The 22,561-nt window shown below is 37.5% G+C and overlaps 1 protein-coding gene across 1 annotated transcript in view; it reads right to left on the reverse strand.

Moving 5' to 3' along the window:
• Positions 1–22,561, reverse strand: part of RBBP8 (RB binding protein 8, endonuclease) — a 206,209-nt gene that overhangs the window by 64,073 nt on the left and 119,575 nt on the right. Inside the window, exons 4-5 of the mRNA XM_007935591.1 lie at positions 21,870–21,982; positions 8,076–8,142 (exon numbers count right to left, since the gene is read on the reverse strand). Of these exons, the coding sequence (XP_007933782.1) occupies positions 8,076–8,142; positions 21,870–21,982 (180 nt within the window). The remainder of the gene's footprint in view (positions 1–8,075; positions 8,143–21,869; positions 21,983–22,561) is intronic.

Consider the following 22,561-nt stretch of genomic DNA (forward strand, 5'->3'; position numbering starts at 1 on the left):
GGGCTGGGAGCAGGAGGCAGAGCTGGACTCCAAGGTTGAGGGGCTTTCACCTAGCCCCTAGAATCTGGCACTTTGAACTTGGACTTAAAGCCTCCATATTGTGAGAGAATAAACTCCTGTTTGTTAAAGCCATCCCATCTGTGGTATATTTCTGTCAGAGCAGCACTAGGTAACCAGACACCTACCTGGAGAGCTTTCTAAGCTAAGTGACTTGTATTCCTCCTCTGTATTGGACAATGTTTCTGGACTATTCATAAAGTTGCGCAGTAATGTATCAGACAGTGTTTCTCTCCTCTTTATAAGGTTGTGCCTGGACAATTCTTTGAGTGGATGGCCTCCTCCTTCTTCCTAGTCTGTCTCAGTCTGCAAGCCGGACTGATACCTGTGTAACAGGTGTACCCAACTGGGTTTGAAACACCAGTGGCACAGGCTCAAGATTCATAGCAACACATCACCACAGTGGGACAAACTGACAGAAAATTTTGTCTCCCTTAGCTGTTGGAAACCCCTCCGACCACCCTTACCTGGACCCCTGTGGCTAACTCCTCCATCTGTTCCAGTCCCCTTTGCCTTTTCTGTCCTCTCCCTGCTTCCCGCCTTGCTCCTTGTGGGGTGTAGCCTGGGTTCCCTCTCCTCACCGGGGTCCCTGCGGCTGACTCCTCAATCGATTCCAGTCCCCTTTGCCTTTTTTTCTCCTCTCCCTGCTTCCCGTCTCGCTGCCTGTTCTTAGGTCCCTTTTTTTGTCCTCTCCCTGCTTCCTGCCTCGTTGCCTTTTCTTGGGTCCCTGGAATCTGAACTATGTTACCTATATTTACCACAAAAACAAATAAAGAAACCAAAAAACTATTAAACAGTAGAGTTAAAGTGCAATCCCTTACATCTCATGTTGCAAATCTAAGTACAATGATTAGAGAGGTACTCAAATGGTTAAAGTATGAGGTAGGGAGGATTACTGTTAGAAGTGATATACAAAGTATAGTTGATGGCACTTGAGGTGAAATTAAAAAAATTTCAAATGGCAGAGAAGATCAGCAGAGGACCCAGTAGTTTGGGTAAAAGCACACAGTCCGGTATACTTGAGTTGGAGAAAGACAAGCTAGAATTACATGAAGGAGAGCCTTGATAAAGTGTGCACATAATTTGGAAGGCAAGAGAAACAGAATTAGGCTTTAGAGCATGAAGAAATGTAGCAATGTAGTAGCATTGCCTGGGAGACTGAACAGGAGAGCATGTAAGGAGACAAGGAAATCAATTAGACAGTGGCTATAATAGAGCAGGCAAGAGCTTCTGTGGCTTTGAACTAGAATGCTGAAAGTAAGTATGCAAAAGAAGAGTTCAATGTTAAACACTGTCGTCAAAGAACTAACATAACTTGGCAAATGACAAACAGTGATTAAATAATACTAATATTGAAAATTAATAACATCTGTTAAGTGTTTACACTCACAAGTACTTTTTGAAGTGTTACATGTATCACAACTCTATGAAGTGTTATTACTTTCAACTTAGAAACCAGACAATAAAGATACAAAATTTAAATCATGTACTAAAACAGTAAGTAACAGAGCCAGTATTTAACCGAGGCATTCAGACTCTGGGGACCATACTGGTATCCACTGAATGTGTTATCCCTAGCATAGATCATGACCTATGCTACAAGTAGTCTTCAAACTTTGAATTTCTACCACTACTTCTATCCATGTCCCTTTTCAATATACTCTCAACACAGCAGAGTAATCCTTTTAAAACTTAAGTCATATCATATCACTCCCCTGCTTAAAACCTTGCCATATCTCGCCCATCTCACTGAGAGCACGGGCTGGAATTATTTTAATGACCCTCCAGGTCCTACATAATCTGACAGTCTCCCCTCTCCCTATTACCTCTGGACCTCTTTTCCTTTCGTACTCTACTCTAGCCACACGTTTCCTTGATGTTCCTTGAACACACGAGGCATACTCTCACCTTAACTCCTTTGCTCTAACTGTTTCTTCTGCTACATTTTTTCCCCTAGAAAGCTACATGGCTAATTACCTTATCTCCTTTCAAATCTTTGCTGAAATTTTACTTTCTCATCAAGACTTACCCTAACCATATTGTTTAAAATTGTGATTTCCTCCTCACACCCTCATAATCCTGCTCCTTCTTATTCTGCTCCATTTTCTTTATCCATAGCATTTAATGCTTTCTAACGTATTATACAATTTAATTACTTATGTCTATTGTTCACCTGCTAGAACATAAGCTCTAAGAAGGCAAAAAACTTTTTGACTTACCGAAGTATCTCAAGTGCCTTAGAAGAGTGCCTGCAATTTAATAGGTGCTCAAAAATATTTGTTGAGTGAATGAATATGACAGATCCTCAGATTCCACTAAAGAAATAGATTTGTACTAATCTAGGCTTTGTACTCAATTCAGGACTAATGATGTCTAAAGACTGGGTTTGGAATGAACTGTGGTTACTGAGTAAAAGAAAGCTAACCAGCTTTCCCATGTCAAGGTCATGACTAACCTATATGCCAAATGATTCTAACAAGTCAGCCATTAAGCTTTATATGACAAACTATTATTCTCATATCAATTTGTAATACCAATTCCAACCAAAGCATAACATAATGAAAATTTCATAAGTTATAAGCAATAGAAGTATATTTAAGACATCAAAAGATAAAGATTTTTTTTTTTTTTTAAGATTTATACCTTGATTTCTTAGATGATATGAATATTACTTATGGTCTACAATACTATATCCTTTATAGCTAGTATCTAATTCTATAATCTTTAGAGCTAATATCTAATATTTAATCCTGCTCTATAATTATACTGTCTTACTCTGGAAAAAGAGATAGGAAAATTCATATGAGAATGTCTTATAAATTAATGGAGTGTGAAATCTATCTGACCTAGCTTTAACCAATCACGTCACAGCCTATCTACTTATTACTCATAAAAATTCAACCTGAAACATGAATGAGTCACAAGAAGAAAATGATTTCCCAGCAGAGTCAATCTAGAATAGCTGGGATAACAAAAAGGATAAAAAAATCTAGCTCTAACTAGAAGTAACCAAACTAAGTAAACAAATGCTGGCTTTGTCCTCCTTTGTCCTTCTCTGACATTGGAAAAAAAAAAGGGGGAAAAAATCAGTTACCATGTTTTAACCAAGTTTCATCTTTAAGCAGTAGGTCTCTTGATTTTCTAAAAAAAGTTTACATCACAGCTTTTAGTGAAATTATTTATGCACATTGGTCTCCTTTTAGTTTTCTTCTACTGGCCTGAGAGTACATTCTTTTGGTTGGTTGTCCATTTTGCAAGTCTCTCCTTAGATTTCTGTCAAAACTATTTTAGCTTTCTCTTTCCCAAAGACCTAAAATTCCAGGGTTTGTCTTCATAAAGTGTGTAAAAAAGCTTTTAACATTCAGCTTTTCTTCTCCTCTACTTTGAAGAGCTAACCTAATATATAGCAGGACAAAATCAGCACACGAAGGATCCCCAAATAAAATAAAACTCCTGCCATCAAGTCATTCTGACTCATAGTGACCCTATAATGCAAACATAGCGACCCCTCCTTTGGTTTCCGAGGAAGTATCACTACAGAAGTAGATTGCCCAACCTTCCTTCAAAGGAGTGGCTGGTAGGTTTGAACCGCCAACCTTCTGGTTAGCAGTCAAGTGCCTTGGCCACTACGCCACCAGAGCTCCTGTAGGACAGAGTAAAACTGCCCCATAGAGTTTCTAAGTCTGAAATTTTTACAGAAGGAGGGAATTGGCCCATATTACTTTGGCGGTGTGGCTAGTGGGTTCAAATACTGAATTTTTTGCTTAGCAGCTGAGCACTTTAACCACTGTACCACCAGTTCTCCTCAAAGGATCCCCAGGAGCTAGAATAATAATGCAACCATATTCTTGTTATATACAAGGTATAAATTCCTCACTGAATTGAGTCAGAAGACATAAGACACTGGCTCTGCCTCCCTGGTGGCATAGCAGTCAGTGGTTTGAACACACTAGCTACTCCATAGGACAAAGATGTGTCAGTCTGCTTCGGTAAAGATTATAGGCTTGGAAACTCTCGGGAGAAGTTCTGCTCTGTCCTATAGGGTCACTGTGAGTCAGAAGTGACTCAACGGCAATGATTATGGTTTCATAAAAAGGTATGCAAGCTCTGAAGTGAAGTAGACTTTAAAATTCTGGGCCTGACACTATTCACACTGGGTAGGTTATTTAACCTTTCTAAGTGTTAGTTTTTTCACCTATAACAGTAGGTACTTTCCCACTTCCTTTCTGTAGTAAATTTGTGAAAATGGCATAATATATGTAAATATATGAAGAATATGTAATGATAGACCAATGCTTAGAAAATAAGTATGTATTTAATCAATAGTGCTATTACCTTAAAATGAAGCAGACTAAATGATACAGAGTTTCTTCAGTAACCTACTACTAAGCCATGACTCTGAAGTCCTGTATTTACAACTACAACACCAATTACACAAGTAGAAGTTGGAGATAGGACTTAGGCATTGACTTAAAGGTTCTAGTTAGCTATAAACCTAGTATTGAACCACCAGTAACATAACACACCTATGTTTTGACCACAACAACTAAAATCACAGAGAAAATGGGAGGTGACGGTATTGTTCTATTGGTCAGAGTGTACCTAAAATACTGAGTTTTTAATTAAGATAATGACTAACTAAGATATTAAAAAAGGAGCTCTGGTGGCATGGTGCCTAAGGCATTTGACTGCTGGCCAGAAGGTTGATGGTTCAAACCTACCAGCCACTCCGCAGAATGGAAACAGCATTCTGAAGAGTCTCTAAGTAATGCCACATGAGGAACAGAGGATATTTACTCCAGAGAAGACAAGAAAGATTCAGCAGGGCCATGATAGCCATCTTCATGTACATAAGAACCAAACTCCAAACTCACTGCCATCAAGTTGTTTCCGACTCACAGAGACCTCCATTGGGTTTTCGAGGCTGTAAATCTTTATGTAAGGAGATTGCCCCATCTTCCTTCTGTGGAGCGGCTGGTGGGTTTGAACCACTGACCTACTACTTAGCAGGCAAGTGCCTTATCCACTACACCACCTGAGCTGGAAGAAGGTTCTAGATGGTCCAAGAAAGCAAAACCAGATCAACAAATATAATCTGTAAGTAAGGTAATTTCTACTCAAGCAAAGAAAAAAAATTCTAACAGCTTCAGTTGACTACAATTAAATTATGACAGGTGTTAAAACAAGGCTATTTATTAAAGCTGAACAAGGAATTCAATTTAGAAGAAAGAGTTGAATGAAACGAATCCTAAAGTCCTTTGAAATCTTAAGATTACTGACTCCTTTGGCTTTCACTAACCCAGAACATTCCAAACAAAACAGCTATGATCTCAACACATAGCTTATCTAATTACTTGCTTTTTATGACTAGCAGAATTGATTCACTCTCTCTCTCTCATTTTCTCTCTCTCTGTATTTGCATATTTAAATTTTATAATGGAAAATTTCTTACTATATTGTCACTAAATAAATGCTCTCTCACATAAAGCATGACTTCAAAACCAGTTCAGGTAAATTAGAATCACTGCACTTAATAAGCAGGAGTATAAGTCAAATAATGTATTTTGAAAAATTCAGAGGAATCTCAGGCACTAATGGCATAATGTGACAGTGCTTTAGGTAGTCAGAGGAAACTAGGTTGTCTTTATAAGATTATACATCTAATTTTTAAAAGGAATTTGTGTGTGTGTGTGTGAATAGTAAGCTACACAAGCAGTTGGCTCATGATAATCATCGTTATCTTGTATTTCAGGAGAGAAATGAAAGACAGAATAGATCACCTCCTACACTGATAGAAGGCATGACCTAAATACATGCCTAGAACTCTATATGATTAGTCTTTATTAAATTTCCAACTTCAGCCTTTATTTCTTTTCTAAAATATTACTGACCTTTGACAAGAAAAATTTGTAAATCTGAGAACACTAAAAATGAATAAGAATATAAGTAATGAGAATTCGTATTTCTACCAATCAAATGTCATTATCTTGCTTTGATACACACCTTGTTTTTTGAAGCAATCATGTATCTAATTCTGTATTAACCTTTATTGTTTTATTGACCTCTACACACTTCTATTTTATCTGTCTTTGGTATTAATATCAAAGTTGATATGTTCAAATTATCATAAACTGTATGTGCTAAATCACTTATATAGCATAATTGAATGTAGGTTAATAATAACTTATCTAAAATCCTTGGAACATGATGTGATTGGGATGTCAGAATTTTATTTTTTTAAATAAAAGGTAATATAGAGCACATACAAATTATTATATAACACCTCTCATGGGGTCTGAAGTATCATCCTATAATCAAACATATGGACATTTCCACAGCAAAACGTATGAATAGTCACATGAAGTGGAATTAAATAGAAGTATAAATAGCATCCTGTTAACTGAGGTAAAAACGTTTTGGGGTTTGTACTCTTATATAAGAAATTGTGAATCTGTTTTCTAGACTCACTTAAATGTACAACATGAGGAAATTACAAAGTGTTGATATTTTCATATACATGTCTGATAATCTCACTTTGATCCCATAACCTCCTTTTTTCCTTTTTTCACCTGACAATTCACACACACATACAAATTCCCTTGTTTGATAGTTTAAAAATTAGATGTATAATCTTGTAAAGACAACCTAGTTTCCTCTGACTACCTAAAGCACTATAACATTATGCTACTAATATTCAGTAGGCTGATTATATGGCAGAAATATAAAAATTTTGTTGGACTCCATTACCTAAAAGTATACTGATAAGAATATTAATTCCACCTGTGAAACCTGTTTAAACAGAAGACAACTATTCTAAGCCAAAATAATATAAATAACAACATAGTTTATCAACGTTTTTATGTCTGATCAAATGCAACGGAATCTTTAAAACATTAAAAATATCCTGAATCCTAACTCTTAAAAAAATATTACATATACTTTAAATAATGAAAACTAAGAATTAGCCCTATCTCTGCTCTGCATCAGTTATACCATACCCAGAAACCCATGTTTTTTTAAGACAGTGTTGCACAGAACAAAAGCTTTAATGTCAGAAGACAGGGTCTGAGTGATGGTCTTATCTCAAGACCATAGGTTACTTAACTTTTGTAAGCTGTACCTTTCTTATCTGTAAAATAGGGATAATAAAGCTATTCTGTAGAATCATAGTGAATATTTGAAATATAAACATGAAAAAGAATAGCAAGTGCCACATAGGATACAAGTTAGTATTTTTATTCTTTGACAGAAATGGGGAGGGAGGAGAGGAACAGAGGGAGAAAGTCTCCAGGCCTGAGAACTATACAGCAGGAAATATTATCCAGTTTGCTTTTATGAAGTTTCTGGGACTGGGCTGGGAGGTAACAAAACTCAAATGTCTATTTGAGACAGAAGGACAGGCAGTCCTTGAGTTAACAAACGAGATCTGTTCTTTAGTGTGTGTTTAAGTTGAATTTGTAGGTTAAATCAGAACAGGTGCATATGGTTCTCATTTAGCCTTACCTTAGTGCAAGAAAAGGCTAGAAGCCCTTTCAATGACTTAAAAGTTGCACAGGCAACAAGTGGAGGTTATTGTGATGAATTTATGAAGGTTTTGTTGTGAATAGGGGTTAGTTCAATCATTTCAAAGTGAGGGCAAATTTACATAATATTAAAGGGCAAGAATGAGTTGCATATAATTTGGACATTCATAACCCAGGGACTTACTCTATTTTAGTATTTTTTTCTTCCATAATAAATAATTACAGAAATTAAACATTTTAAAATATTGATACTTTCTCTCTATATATTCACATACTAACCAAAGAAATCTATACGTTTTTCATATACATTCCCAAAACACAAACCAAAATACAGTGATTTTCTTTGTATCTTTTATTGTAGAACAGTTTATGATATTTAAACATGAACTCTACAGTTCTTAATATACCTTTACAGTTTGTATAGCTAAGTAAAATGAAGATGGAAGAGTTGAAAAAATACTCAATTTTCTAAAGCAATTTGGAAAAAATACTTACTCAATTCTCTGCTGCAGTTGTTTAGAAAGCTTCTTATTTTCCTCCTGTAGAGTATTCTTTTCATTCACTTAAATATAATGTGAAAAAGAAGGCACATAATAAATATAATGTGAAAAAGAAGGCACATAATATAGTTCCATTACCATCTACGACTGATATTTTTGATAAAATACCAACAATTATAGAGAAATTAGGATTTCTAATTTTAAGTCATAATATTAGTCAGGGTTAACAATACTGTACAAACCTAATTTGTTATTAGGTAGTGATTGTTATTGTCAGTTGCCATTGAGTCAATTACAACTGTTCCACAAGGTTTTTAAGGCTATGCTCATTTGGAAGCAGACTGCCAGACCTTACTTGTGATGCAACTCTGGGTGGGTTTCAACTATCAACCTTTCAGTTAGTAGTCCAGCATTTAACGAGTTGTGCCATATAAGGACTAGTGATTACTGTATCTCACATTGTACTAACCAAAACCAAACCAAACTCACTACCGTCAAGTCAGTCCTGACTCATAGCAACTCCTCCTTGAGTTTCTGAGGCGATATCTCTATAGAAGTAGACTGCCCAATCTTTCTTCCAAGGAGTGGCTGGTGGGTTTGAACCGCCAAACTTTTGGCACTATGCCACTAGAGCTCCCTATATTGTACTAGTTCCATGTAAATGACTGTTGTTGTTGTTAAGTGCCGTCGAGTCGTTTCCGACTCATAGCGACCCCATGCATAGCAGAACGAAACACTGCCCGATCCCGCACCAGCCCCACAATCCCTGCTATACTCGAGCCCATCATCGCAGCCACCGTATCAATCCATCTCCCTGAAGGCCTCCCCCTCTTTCGTCGACCCTCCACCCTACCAAGCATGACAGCCTTCTCCAGGGAATGGTCCCTTCTTACAACATGACCAAAATAGGTGAGACAAAGTCTGGCCATTGACTACTTGACAATTTTATGAATGCCTGTGGGCAACAAGGAAAGAGTACCTCATCTACTGGGGAGTATAGTTTATTTATACTGAGGACAAGAAAGCATTCCATCTGGTTACTCAGTCCTTCTAATTTCAAATACCAATTTCATAAATCACTTATCGAGAAATATATCTGATCATAAAAGCAATACAATACTGATATCAGTGTAATTTGTATAATATAAACAAATTAAGTCAAAATTTCTTTAGTCACAGTATTTGTTTCATGAATAACTATGGTATAAGTTATTTAAACATATCCATTGAAGTAGTATGTCTATTTGAATCCCTCTACTAAGTTTTTCTGTCCATTATTACTTAATTTAAAAAGCAGAAACCCCATTTGGGCTATAGTTTCCACAGCAGCCAGCACAAAACTTCTATCAATACTTAATATAATGTCTTTGGGCAAGCATGTACTTTTCTAAGAGTTGTTTTGTTTTGTTATGTGCCGTCAAGTCGGACCCGACTCATAGCAACCTCTCCTTGGGTTTCTGAGGTGGTATCACTACAGAAGTAGATTGCCCAACCTTCCTTCTGAGGAGTGTCTGGTGGGTTGGAACCGCCAGCTTTCTGATTAGCAGTCAAGTGCCTTAGGCACTATGCTACTAGAACTCCCAAAAAATCTGAAACACAGTAAATACAATTAGTTACTACCAAAGGGTATTACAGTCTAAAAACTTGTTAGTAAATTTGTCAGTGGCTTATAAATCTGAACATATTTTCTTGCAATGAGCAAATAAATTTTTTTCAGTTATCTACAAAATGTTAGGTTACTAAACTACCTCCTATGGGGGAATCTAAAAAAAACTCCAACGACTAAAGAGAAACTCTATGTTGCAGTCCTACTCTGTCCTATAGGGTGGCTATGAGTCATGATTGACTCGAATGGCAGTGTTTTTGTTTTTTTTTATAGCATATATTGAAGTGAGAAGAGGACAAGTCAGGAACTCATTAAAATAAGTAAGTGTCTGGCCTAATGCAGAAGAGATGTGAAAAATAGAGAGTGAGGCCAGTTATAGATGAGTTGTTAGAGAGGCAGAAGCAGTAGCATTCGGCAACTCATCCTATAGAGTGGTGAAAGAAGTCAAAGACGACCTTAGATTTCTGATTAAGACAGTTTACTTGATTCTCCCTCTCCAAATCCAAATGGAATGACTAAACAACTCTAAAGATAAATCTACTGTAATACTGCAAAAATGAAGCCCAGATGGCACAGTAGTTAAAGTGCTTAGTTGTTAATTAAAAGGTTGGCAGCTCAAACCTACTACTCACTCCACGGTAGATGTGGCAGTCTGCTTTGTGAAGATTTACAGCCTTGGAAACACTCTGGGGCAGTTCTACTCTTTCCTATAGGGTTGCTATCATGGATTGAATTGGGTTCCCCCAAAATATGTCAACTTGGCTAGGCCATAATTCTCAATGGTTTGCTAGTTATGTAATGATGTAATTTGGTAGTTATATAATGATGTAAGCCACAGTTATATAATGATGTAATCACCGCTCATGATGTGATCTGATATAATCAGATTATTCTGTAAACTCTATTTGATTGCTAAGCTCACTGGAAGATATATCCAAGGGAGTCACACACTGCTGCCAATCATCAACACAAACAACACAAAAACTCTGAGCTGAAACTCGAGCAGTGTAAGTAAGCAATAATTGAGTTCTGGTGGCACGCGGTTAATTGCTTGGCTCCTAACTAAAAGGTCGGTGGTTCAAATCTACCAGCTGCTGTACTAAAGTGGCTGGAGAAACATGTTGTACATTGCTTCCATAAAGATGATAGTCTTAGAAATTCTATGGGGCAGTTCTACTCTATCCTAAAGGTTCATGAGTTGCAATCAACTAGAAAGTGATGGATTTTTTTTTGGTGTGTGTATATATTATGTTTAACTCTAATTTGTAGGATTAAAGAAAAACGAGATAATGAACAAAAATAGCATATAAGAAGAGAAAGGGTGATCTAATATTTTTGAACTATTCAAAAGAGGTTAAAGGTATTAACTTGATGCGTTAAGAAAGTATGATGAAATTTCCAGGCTGACGAAAAAGAACAAGGGGTTGAAAACAATCTAGTAAAGGATCAAACAAAAACAGAAAAAGAACACAAATACTCTCAAAAGCGAATAACCAGGGGAGGGGGCTTAAAAAAAGGCAGGACAAGCAGAAAAATGTAGCATATAAAACATGGGGGATTCTGGGAAGGTAGCAGCAGTGACAGTGTTGTTTTTCCATTTCTCCAAATCATCAGGCAAAAACAGAGCAGCTACATAGAAATAACAAAATTTATACACAACATAAAGCTCTTAATACTTTTATTCTTATAATAATTTTATATGTGATTTGTTCTAGATAGTTTCTCTGTTGCCCATTTTTTATGTGAAATTAATTTTCTAGAACTTTTCAGTAATCACACTTGTGGCATTGTTGCTTGTTATTGTGTATCTTCAAGTTGACTTCCATTAATAGTGACCCCATGTGATACAGCAGAAGTGCTCTATAGGGTTTTCTTGGCTGTAATATTTACAATAGCTCATCAGGTCTTGGTTCCTAAAGAGCCGCTGGGTGGGTTCAATTCACCAACCTCTCAGTTAGCATCCAAACATTTAACCACTGTACCACCAGTCTAGTGATATTATTTTGAGACCACTGTGCTTGTACTATGAGATAAAACAAATGAATAATTAGAGGATATTTTAATTCTATTATCCCTGTGACACTGAGAACCAGAATCTCAATGTGGAAGAAAGGAAACATAGATTCAATAAACAAGAGCTCTGTTGCCTTGCTCTTGAATTTTCAACATGAACTCATGAGATATTTTATCTATCGTTCTGTCTGTATATTTCCCAGCTCCATTCACTGAGGTCTAAAAGAAATGACTCTTGGTATGTTTGATCAAGGAGAAAAAGGGCAAACAAACAGCACTGGAAAAGTAGAATAGAATACAACTACCCACATGGCGGTTTTAAAGAAATGAGAATATTACAAATTCTGTATCAGAAATTTTGAAACTATAAACAATTTCTATAAAACTAAATTACTACAATTGACTCAAGAAATAGAAAACTGAATACAATAACCACACCTAAGACATTAATAAGTAGTCAAAGACCTAATCCTAAAAACAGCATCAAGCCTAGATGACTTCATAAGCACACTGTAATAACTCTTCAAGGACTGATTATTTTTATCAAAAAAAACTCATTGCCATTGAGTTGCCTGTGACTCATAGTGAACCTAGAGGGCAGAGTAGAACTGCCCTATAAGGTTTCCAATCTTTATGGAAGCAGACTGCCTGATCTTTTTCCTGTAGAGTGGCTGGTAGGTTTGAACCACCGACCTTCTGGTTAGCAGCTGAATGCTTTAACTACTGCACAACCAGACTCCCCAGATCTTTTTTTAAAAGCACTTTTTATTGTGATTTGGGTGAAGGTTTATACAGTAAATTGGTTTTCCATTCAACAGTTTATACACATCTTGTTTCATGACATTGCTTGCAATCCCCACAATGTAATAGCATTCTTTCCATTTCCTCCCTGTGGTTACCGTTTCTTTGTCCTTCTTACCTATCAATTCTGCCTTCTGAACTTTATACATGGACCCCTTTTGATCCTTCTCTCTCTCTCTTTTTAATTTTTATTGTGATTTGGGTGAAAGTTTACAGAGCAAATTCATTTTCCATACAGCAGTTCATACACATTTTGTTTCATGACATTGATTGCAGTCCCCATAATATAACAGCTCCTAACTTCTTCCCTGTGGTTACCTTTTCCCTGTGTCCTTCTTTCCTATGCTTTCCTGCCCTCTGACCTATCTCCTTATGCAAATACTGCCCTCTTTAAAACCTATCTACTGTTTGGCTGGAAGTCATGGGAGTGAGTTTAATTACAGTCCTGAAGGGTGACTGGGGGCCACGGTCTCATGGGTTTCACCAGTCTCTTATCAGACCACTAAGCCTGGTCTTTTTTTATGATTTTGAGTTTTTTTTCCCACATTTTTCTCCCACTCTATCCAGGATCTCTTGCACTGATGATCCCTTTACAAGAGGTTGAAAATGTTAGCCAGCGACCATTTATTTCTTCTGGTTTCATGGTCATGTAAGCTGAGGGTAGCATGATCCACTAGTCCCTTGGACAAATTGTTTCCACGCATCTTTGGTTTTCTTCATTCTTCTTTGCTCCAGACAAAGACAGACCAATTGTTGCATCTAGGTGGCTTCTTGCAAGTTTTTTTTTTTTTTTTTCACTCCCCATCTACCATCCCCAACCCTAACCCAGTCTCCTCTCCTCCCTGCCCACTAAATCCCCCCACCTTGTGCCCCTCGTAGTTATGCACTCCTGTGTGTCCTGCATTCCCTCTGTGCGAATGTTGCCCCTCTGGTGCCCCATGGTCGATTGCTCCAAGGGATGAATTTCCAGAGAGAATGTGGGTGCGTCAAGTTGGGTTGAGTGGTTTATGTGTACATCTTGTTTACTATGGGGCTGAAAGTCAGCCCCTGGGAGTGAGTTTTATTCCAGGCCCAAAGTATTGGGGGTCTCACCAGACTCCATCTGACCAGTAATTGTCATTATTGTGTTTTTGGATTTTGTTCATGTTTTCTCTCCACTCTACCCAGGAGCTCCAGTTTTGATCCTTTCATAAGTGGTAGGCATTGGCAGCCAGGCACCATCTAGTTCTTCTGATCTCGAGGTCCATCATGTCCTAGGGCTGATTGCTTCCAAATGCCCTTAGGTTTTTGCACTCTTCTTCGCTTCCGACAATAGGAGACCATTAACTGCATCTTAAATGGCTGCTTGAAAGCTTTTAAGACCCCAGTCACTACTCACTAATGGAGGATGAGGAACAAGATTTTTATGTATTTTGTTGGGCCAGTAGAGTCTGGTGTTCCCCATACTATGGTCCTGAGCCTGTAGATCTGTTGGATCTCTCTCCCACAGTATCTGGCTGTCTGTGAGGGACTACTCTGTCAGTCTTCTGTTATTTCTGTAAGGATTGCAGGTATTTTGTATCACTGATATCTGTGTAAGATTAGCTTCAGCTGAATCTATCCTTGGTCCAGGGTATAATCCTGTTCACTGACCCCTATCTGATCTTCTCAGATGTTTATGTGTTCATCTATAGCCTGGTGTTTGGTGTTAATGGTAATGCAGTATTGTGGATTTACTGGTTGGCATTAGCGTCTGTCATCTACATGTTATGTGCACAATTTGGTGTCCTCCCTTTTCCTAATGTTATCATGTTGGTCACAGACAAGGAAAGACCAATTGTTGCATTTAGGTGGCTTCTTGCAAGCTTTTAAGTCCCTAGTTGCTACTCACCAAAGTAGGATGTAAAACAGTGTTTTTTGTGTAGTATGTTATGCCAAATTAGCTTGTTGTTCCCCATAACCATGGTCCCCACAGGTCCAACAACTCATTCCCTCAGGGTGATTGTCTGTGGCTAAGAGGTTATTATAACTTTGTCCCCTGTGAGTTCTATTTATAAGGACATTCTTACAGTGCATACAAATATTTATGTAGAAATATCATCTGCCAAACTTATATATAAAAAACCAAATCAAACACCCTGCCATCGAGTCAATTCCAACTCATGGAAACCCCCACTAGGTTTCTGAAGCAGTAAATCTTTACAGAAGTAGATAGCCCATGGAGTGGCTGGTGGGTTTCAACCACCAACTCTGGTTAGCAGTCAGATGCCTCAGACACTGTGCTACCAGAGCTCCTTAAACTTATATATAGTCATGAGTTTATTCTCTTTTGCCTAGATATACCTGATCATTCAGCCTGTTACCTATGTATCTACCTGCAGATTAATGTTTGCTAATACTGATAATGCAGTATTGTGTATATGAAAGTGTCTTTTGTTTGTACCTCTTGTGCAGGTCTCCTTCCTTGTGCCTTCCTTTTCCATAGCGTTATTGCATCGGTCACTCGCTTTTGGTATGTTGCCTTTCCCTTTACTCAAATTAATACTTGTCCCTTACCTATCTAATAAGGAGCTCTGGTGGTGTAGTGCCTAAGGCATTTGACTGCTAACCAGATAGCTGGTGGTTCAAACCCACCAGCTACTCCGCAGAAGGAAGACTGGGCAATCTACTTCTGTAAAGATTTACTGCCTTGGAAACCCAAAGGGGATTGCTATGAGTCAGAATCGACTGGATGGTAGTGAGTTTGTTTCCCCCACCCCCAATATGCTCCTTCCACTGCTGTTTAGTTGGATCTGACTCATAGCGACTCTTCCTTGGGTTTCCAAGGCAGTATCTCTATGGAAGTAGATTGCCCAACCTTCCTTCTGAACCGCCAGCCTTCTGGTTAGCAGTCAAATGCCTTAGGCAGTATGCCACCAGAGCTCCTTAGGTTATTTAATATACAGGAACATAAAGAAGATGAAATGCATCCTAGCTCATGTTGTAAACCTAACATAACATTGAGAGGAAAAAAAAAAAAAAAAAAGGGAGGGGGTTAAATAGCAATATAACTTAATAATATAAATGTACATATCCCAATTAAAATATTAACATATAAAACTTGACTGTCTTAGAAATGAATCACTGGGTCATTACCAGAAAATTCTATCAACAGAATTCACTACATTAACATATTAAAGGAAAAAAGCCCTGTGATCTACTCAATAGATACTAAAAATTTGACAAATACATGACTAAACAAAACTCTTAGCAAAACAGCCATAGAAGGCTCACTTCTGCAATAAAAGAAAGGTTCAACAGGACAGAAAATAACAAATGCTGGCAAGGTTGCGGAGAGATTGGAACTCTCATACACTGCTGGTAGGACTGTAAAATGTACAACCATTGTGGCAAACAGTATGGTGTTTCCTTAAAAAACTGAAAATATAAATACCATTTGAACGAGTAATTCCATTACTAGGAATATATCCTAAAGAGGTGAGAGACAGGAAACGAACAGATACATGTACACCTATGTTCATCACAGCACAATTCACTATAGCAAAGAGATGGAAACAACCTAGATTCCCATCAACAGATGAATGGATAACCAAACTATGGTACATTCACACAATGGAATACCATGCTACATTAAAGAACAATGAATCATTTCACAACATGGATGAATGTGGAGGACATTATGCTGAGTGAAATAAGTGTCAATCGCAGAAGGACAAATATTGTATGAATCCATTACTATAAAAAGACAAGAAAGGTTTTGCTTAAGGAAAGGAACTCACTTTGTAGGTTACTGGGGAGGGGAGGGAAGGGGAGGGAATAATTTCGGGCTAGTTGGAGGTCACACACTGAGGTGGGTAAGGGGAGGGATGGTATGGAAACACTCTGACCAGCCTGATAAGGTTGGGGAAAGGGAGGACACCAAATTTTCCACATAAGATATAAATGACAGATGCTAATACCAGTATATCAACAATACTGCATTACCATTAACACCAAAAACCACGCTACAGATAAACACATAGACAACTGAGAAGATCAGATGTAGATCAGTGAACAGGATTATATGCTAGATCAAAGATAGACTCAGCTGAGGCTAATCCTGCATAGATACCAATGATACAAAATACCCTTAATCATTACAGAAACAAAAGAAGATAGACATAGAGCAATCCCTCACAGCCAGCCAGACACTGTGGGAGAGCGATCCAACAGATCTACTGACTCAGGACCATAGTACTGGGGGACACCAGACTCAATTGGCACAACAAAACACACAAAAACCTTGTTCCACAACCTACTTTGGAGAGCAGACACTGGGGTCTTAAAAGCCTTCAAGCGGCCATCTAAGATGCAACCAATAGTCTCCTATTGTCGGAAGTGAAGAAGAGTGCAAAAACCCAAGGGCATTTGGAAGTAATCAGCCCTAGGACATGATGGACCTCAAGACCCAAAGAACTCAATGGTGCCTGGCTACCAATGCCAACCACCTGAGAAGGGATCAAAACTGGAGATTCTGGAAACAGTGAGAGGAAAAACGTGGAAAATCCAAAAACATAATAATGACCAGAATTACTGGTCAGATGGAATCTGGTGGGACCCCCAAGACTATGGCACTGGGCTACTCTATGGGCCTGGGATAAGACTCACTTCCAAGGGCTAGCTCTCAATAAGACGTATGTGCAGACCACTCAAGCTAGGGCGATACACCCACATATTCTATAGAGATACATCCCTTGGAGCAACCTGCACGGGCTACCAGAGGGGCAACATTTACATGGAGGAAAATCAGGACACACAGGAGTGCATAACTATGAAAAGCACAGGGCAGGGGGTGGTGGTAGTGGTTTACTGGGAAGGGAGAAGAGGAGAGTTGATTTGGGTTGGGGGTGGTAACTGGGGAGTGAAACCAAACGTACACAAAATGTTGAATGTAAAACAAATTCTGCTCTGTAAATCTGCACCTAAAACACAATAAATTAAAGCCCCAAAAAACAGCCATAGAAGGTGTGGTGGTTATGTTTGTGTGTCAACTTGGCTGGTTGAGTGGCTGGGTAGCTGGTGGTAATTATTCCCCATGATGAGACTGGCAATCACCTCCATGGTGGGATCTACCACAAGCAGCTGAGTAGATGCTTTGGGTCTGTGGTCTCCTTCCTGTATATAAGAAGCAGCTTTGGGAATGGTTTCTAGCAAATGGCATGCTTGAACCCTGAATGTAGCCTTGTCGTTGTTCAGCAGCTTGCCATACTCTGCCAACCCTGGGACTTACAGTGGACTTAAATTAATGGCCTGCTGTGTGGTTTGGTAACAATGGGACTGTGCCTTTTTACTTGTCAACCTTGGACTTGTCAGCCTCGGCAACCAGCAGCTGACTGAGTGAAGAAAAGCCTGTAGCTCCAGTGGGCTGTGGGAGCAGGAGGCAGAGCTGGACCCCGAGGTTGAGGGGCTTTCACCCAGCCTCTAGAGCCTGGCACTTTGAACTTGGACTTAAAGCCTCCAAATTTTAAAGAGAATAAACTCCTGTTTGTTAAGGCCATCCCATTTGTGGTATATTCTTGTCAGAGCAGCATTAGGTAACCAGAACAGAAGGAAATATTTTTAACTTGATTTCATTTATCTATGTGGTAGATTGCACACTTAAAAGTGAAATGCTACATTCCTTCCTCCATCAAGCACTACTATTCAGCAGTATTCTAAAGCCATCGGCTAATGCATTATGCCAAGCAAACAACCAGAATCAAAAGAAATTGTAAAAATAAATGAAAGAAAAAATTAAGCTTGTCATTATTTGCAGATGATATTTTTTACCTAGATAATTCATAGTAAAATAGAGCTAATTAGAGAGGTGTCAGAAAGGTAGCCTGATACAAGGCCTTAAAAATCAGTATCCCCCCCACCCCTTCCAGCCACTCCTTGGAAGGTAAGTTGGGCAATCTACTTCCATAATGATACTGCCTTGGAAACCCAAGAGGGGTCACTATGAGTTGGATCTGACTCAACAGCAGTGAGGTTTTTTTTTTTTTTTTTTTAATACTTATATAGAAGAACTGCATATATTTTCCTATATTTGTTTGGAATGACAACAAACATACCCAGAAATAAACTTATCAGAAAATGTATAAATTTATATGAAGAAAACATAAAGCTTTAAACGAACAACATAAAAGACTGGGATAAATGTAGAAACTTATCAAAGTTTTAGAACGGGCTAGTGTACTATTATAAAGCTGTTTATTCTTCCCAAATTGTAACACTGTACTCCCCATCAAATTCCCACCAGGATATTTTACAGAATTTAACAAGCTCATTCTAAAATTTATCTTGAAAAGTAAATGTGTAAGATATTTTAAAATGGGAGTTTTTTTTTTTTTTCCTTTGACCAAATATCAACACATATTATAAAACTACAAAAACAACAGCACATAGCAGAAAGTACTGGTGGTCTGACCCAGCCTCCACCTGCAACTCCGTTCAGATCCCTAGCCCACTTCCAATAATTAGAGGGCAGGAAGGAGTTTCTGGCCAATGAAATTTAAGCAAATGTTAATAGGTGAGGTTTACAAGAAAGCTAAATTTTATTTTAAAGTAAAAAGATTCTGCTGGCATGTCCCCCTCAGCCTTAGGTGCTCTGGTGGCATAGTGCTTAAGGCATTTAACTTCTAACCAGAAGGCTGGTGGTTCAAACCCACCAGCCACTCCTTGGAAGGAAGACTGGGCAATCTACTTCTATAGAGATACTGCCTCGGAAACCTTGGAACCGACTCGATGGCAGTGAGTTTTTTTGTTTTTTTCTTTTTTTCCTTCTTATTGTCTGAAATGCAAACATGAGGTCTGAAAAAGCAGCAGCCACTTTTGTGACTGAGGTAACAAGGTTGAGGATGAATGCCTAGGACTCTAAAGATGATAGATTTCTACTTCACATTCTAGGCTAAAAATTCCAGAGGAATTACATATCTAAAATTAAAAAAAAATGTATTTGTGTATATATAGTGTAAAAAAAGAGAGAATTTTTTCTTAATATTGGTGTAGAGAATGCCCCTTTAAAAATAAGACAATACACAAAATTTCTGCTTGTCATTAGAATTTCTAAAACAAAGCCAACAGACAGCAGACACTGAGGTAGAACATATTTGCACAGTATATGTAATAAAGGGTTAATGATCCTGCCTTAATAGACAAAGGGCTCTTCATTAATTAAAAAGTACTAAGGGACATAAGGCAATGGAAAACTGGGCAAAGAACACAAGCCATTCACCCAAGAATAAATGCAGACTCAATATCATGTGAAAAGATACTTGACCTGAATAGTAATAAGGAGACTATAAATTAAAAATGGTATCATTCTTCAGCCACCAGACTGGATATTATCAATTAAGACATTTTGCACAAACCTGGAAGCTGCAGGGAAATAGACAATCTTAAACACTCAAACAAATAAAAAAACTAAGCTATCCCAATATGAGAAAGCTTAAATACATTACAGTCAGTCCCCAGGTTACAAACGTTGGATTTATGTACAGCCTGTAGTTAAGAATGAACCCCAGTAAAACCTATTCTATTAAACATTCTAGGTACTTATAATAGTTCATAATAACAACAGGTACTGCTTTGTGACATGTATCAAAACATTATTATCATTATTGTATTATTATGTTAAAGATGTTTTTATTGGATCTGTGTTTCTTTAATGCTTTTTATGCATAAAAAGTACACTATATATACTAAGGCAAACACTTGACGAACAGTTAACTGTTTCAACTTATGTACAAATTCAACTTACAGGCAGATATATGAATGGAACTCATTTGTAATCTGGGGCCTGTACATCTATACTAAAGAATATAATGCAGCCATAAAAAAGAATACTATCCTAATTCTTAAAACTTAGTCAAACATTTTTGCTAGTTTGTAGTTTTCATATATTTTTCAAATAGTTTAAGTTTCTGAAAATTTATTACATACGTAGACATCACTGTAGATTATTTTTAGTACTAATGACAATATGATGGTAAATTTCAACTATATTTACTGGGATGTAAGAATTTTCTCCTCACTGGTAATATACTTATATTTCTAAATACACACATGTACACTATACACAGATACCATAGAATCTATAGGCCTACTTATATTAACATGTATATTAAGACATAGCCTAAAGTGAAAAAGCAAGTGTCAGAATAGGTAGTATTGTATGATCCCATCAAAATTTAAAAGTAAAGAAAAAGGGAGTGGTGAAGGAAACCATGGAAGACATACAGAAAAATCTGGAAGTGGAATGACACATATCAGACTGTTAACAATAGTTACCTGTGGGAGAAGAATAAAGCTATATCTTTCCTATTTTTAAAACAATGAGCATATATTCATATATTTTAAGGAGCTCTGGTGGCATGGTGGATAAGGCACTTGGTTGCTAACCAGCTGCTCCATGGAAGGAAGATGGGGCAATCTTCTTCCATAAAGATTTACAGCCTTAGAAACCCAATGGGGGTCACTATGAGTCAAAATTGACTCAATGGAAGTGAGTTTTGTTTTTTGTTTGTTTGTTTGTTTTATTCACATATTCTTGTTTAAGTAACCAGAAGGATAGCTCAATAGAAAAGAAAAAAAAAAGTCAGATAGAATTAGTCTGAAAAGGATCTTAATTAATTACATTTTGAGTTGCTTATAGGGTGTTTCCAACCCATCAGCTGCTCTGTGGGAGAAAGATAAGGACGTCTGCTTCTGTAAAGATTTACAGCCTTGGAAACCCTATGGGGCAGCTCTACTGTATCCTATAGGGTCACTATGAGTTGGAACTGACTCGATGGAAGTGAGTTTTTTGTTTTGTTAAAATGGGAATCCATGTAAATGTCACCAAGACAAATGAATAGTTGGAAGAGAAGAAGGCTAAGAGAAGGCAACTGAGAAAAAAGTAAGAAAACCCTGTATTGAACAGGTAAGAAGACTAAACTAACAACAGTACACTTGGAAACAGATGTCATGAAAATGTAAAAAGAACAAATATTTGTAGAACACTAAATTAATAGCTTTCTATTTATCTTTCCCAAGTAATCAATTTACATGAAATAAAGATAAATCAACAAAGTCAATATGGACACATCCAAAGGAAATGTATTTGCTTCTTGTTTCCTAACAGTGAGACCAACTTTAAGGCCAATGTGGACAGTACTTGCACAACCTTTTTGTATCCTTATTTCTTAATAAAATAAGCATGAGATTAAATCTACAAAAAAGGAAGGGGGAGAAAAAAGGATACATGAGCTTTTGCCCAAATAGGAAAAAATATATGTAAACAATCCATTTGACTGCAACCAATTTACTAAAAAGTTTCAAAAACTGGACATTATGCTTTAAAGACTTAATAAATGAAGACAGGAAACTCACTAAGCTCTGTGATAAGTTTAAGATTCTGCTGCCGGATATTTTCGAACTCTTGCTGTTTTTTCCGCATATGTTCTTCAGTTACCGCACAACGATCACATAATCCTGCTCTTAACCTATGAAACAAAAACAAAGTATGTTTCATCTACTAAAAGATATTTCCTTGAGGAAATTAAGAAGGTGTTTATACAGTGAGTCGGAAAAGAAGAAAGTCGAGAAAAATTTAAAAACAGCAATATAAGCATTTTTTTTTTGCATAGAGATCTTAAGGTAAACGTCAAAATAAAATGCAGAATTGAAAGTGATTGACTCTGAAGAGAGGGAATTGATGTGAAGAAAAACAGTATATTTGCTATTTTTAACCCTGAAAAAAACTATTCAGAGCTTTAAACTATGAGCCTGTACAATTTCGATTAAACAAACAAAAAATGATTGAAGGAAACAGGGATGCTGAAGCTCTGGTGGCATAGTGCCTAAGGCATTTGACTGCTAATCATAAGGTTGGCAGTTCAAACCCACCAGCCACTCCGCAGAAGCAAGACTGGGCAATCTACTTTCATAAAGATTTACTGCCTTGGAAACCCAAAGGGGGTCACTATGAATAGGAATCGACTTGATGGCAGTGAGTTTGGTTTGTGGTTTTAATAAGTAGAAAAGATCACTGGGAGTACTTAGCAGTTGTCTTCAAATTTCAG

This window comes from Orycteropus afer, unplaced genomic scaffold (genome assembly GCF_000298275.1).
Source record: "Orycteropus afer afer isolate SDZICR_OR568_19922 unplaced genomic scaffold, OryAfe1.0 scaffold00030, whole genome shotgun sequence".
In the NCBI taxonomy this organism is placed as follows: domain Eukaryota; kingdom Metazoa; phylum Chordata; class Mammalia; order Tubulidentata; family Orycteropodidae; genus Orycteropus; species Orycteropus afer.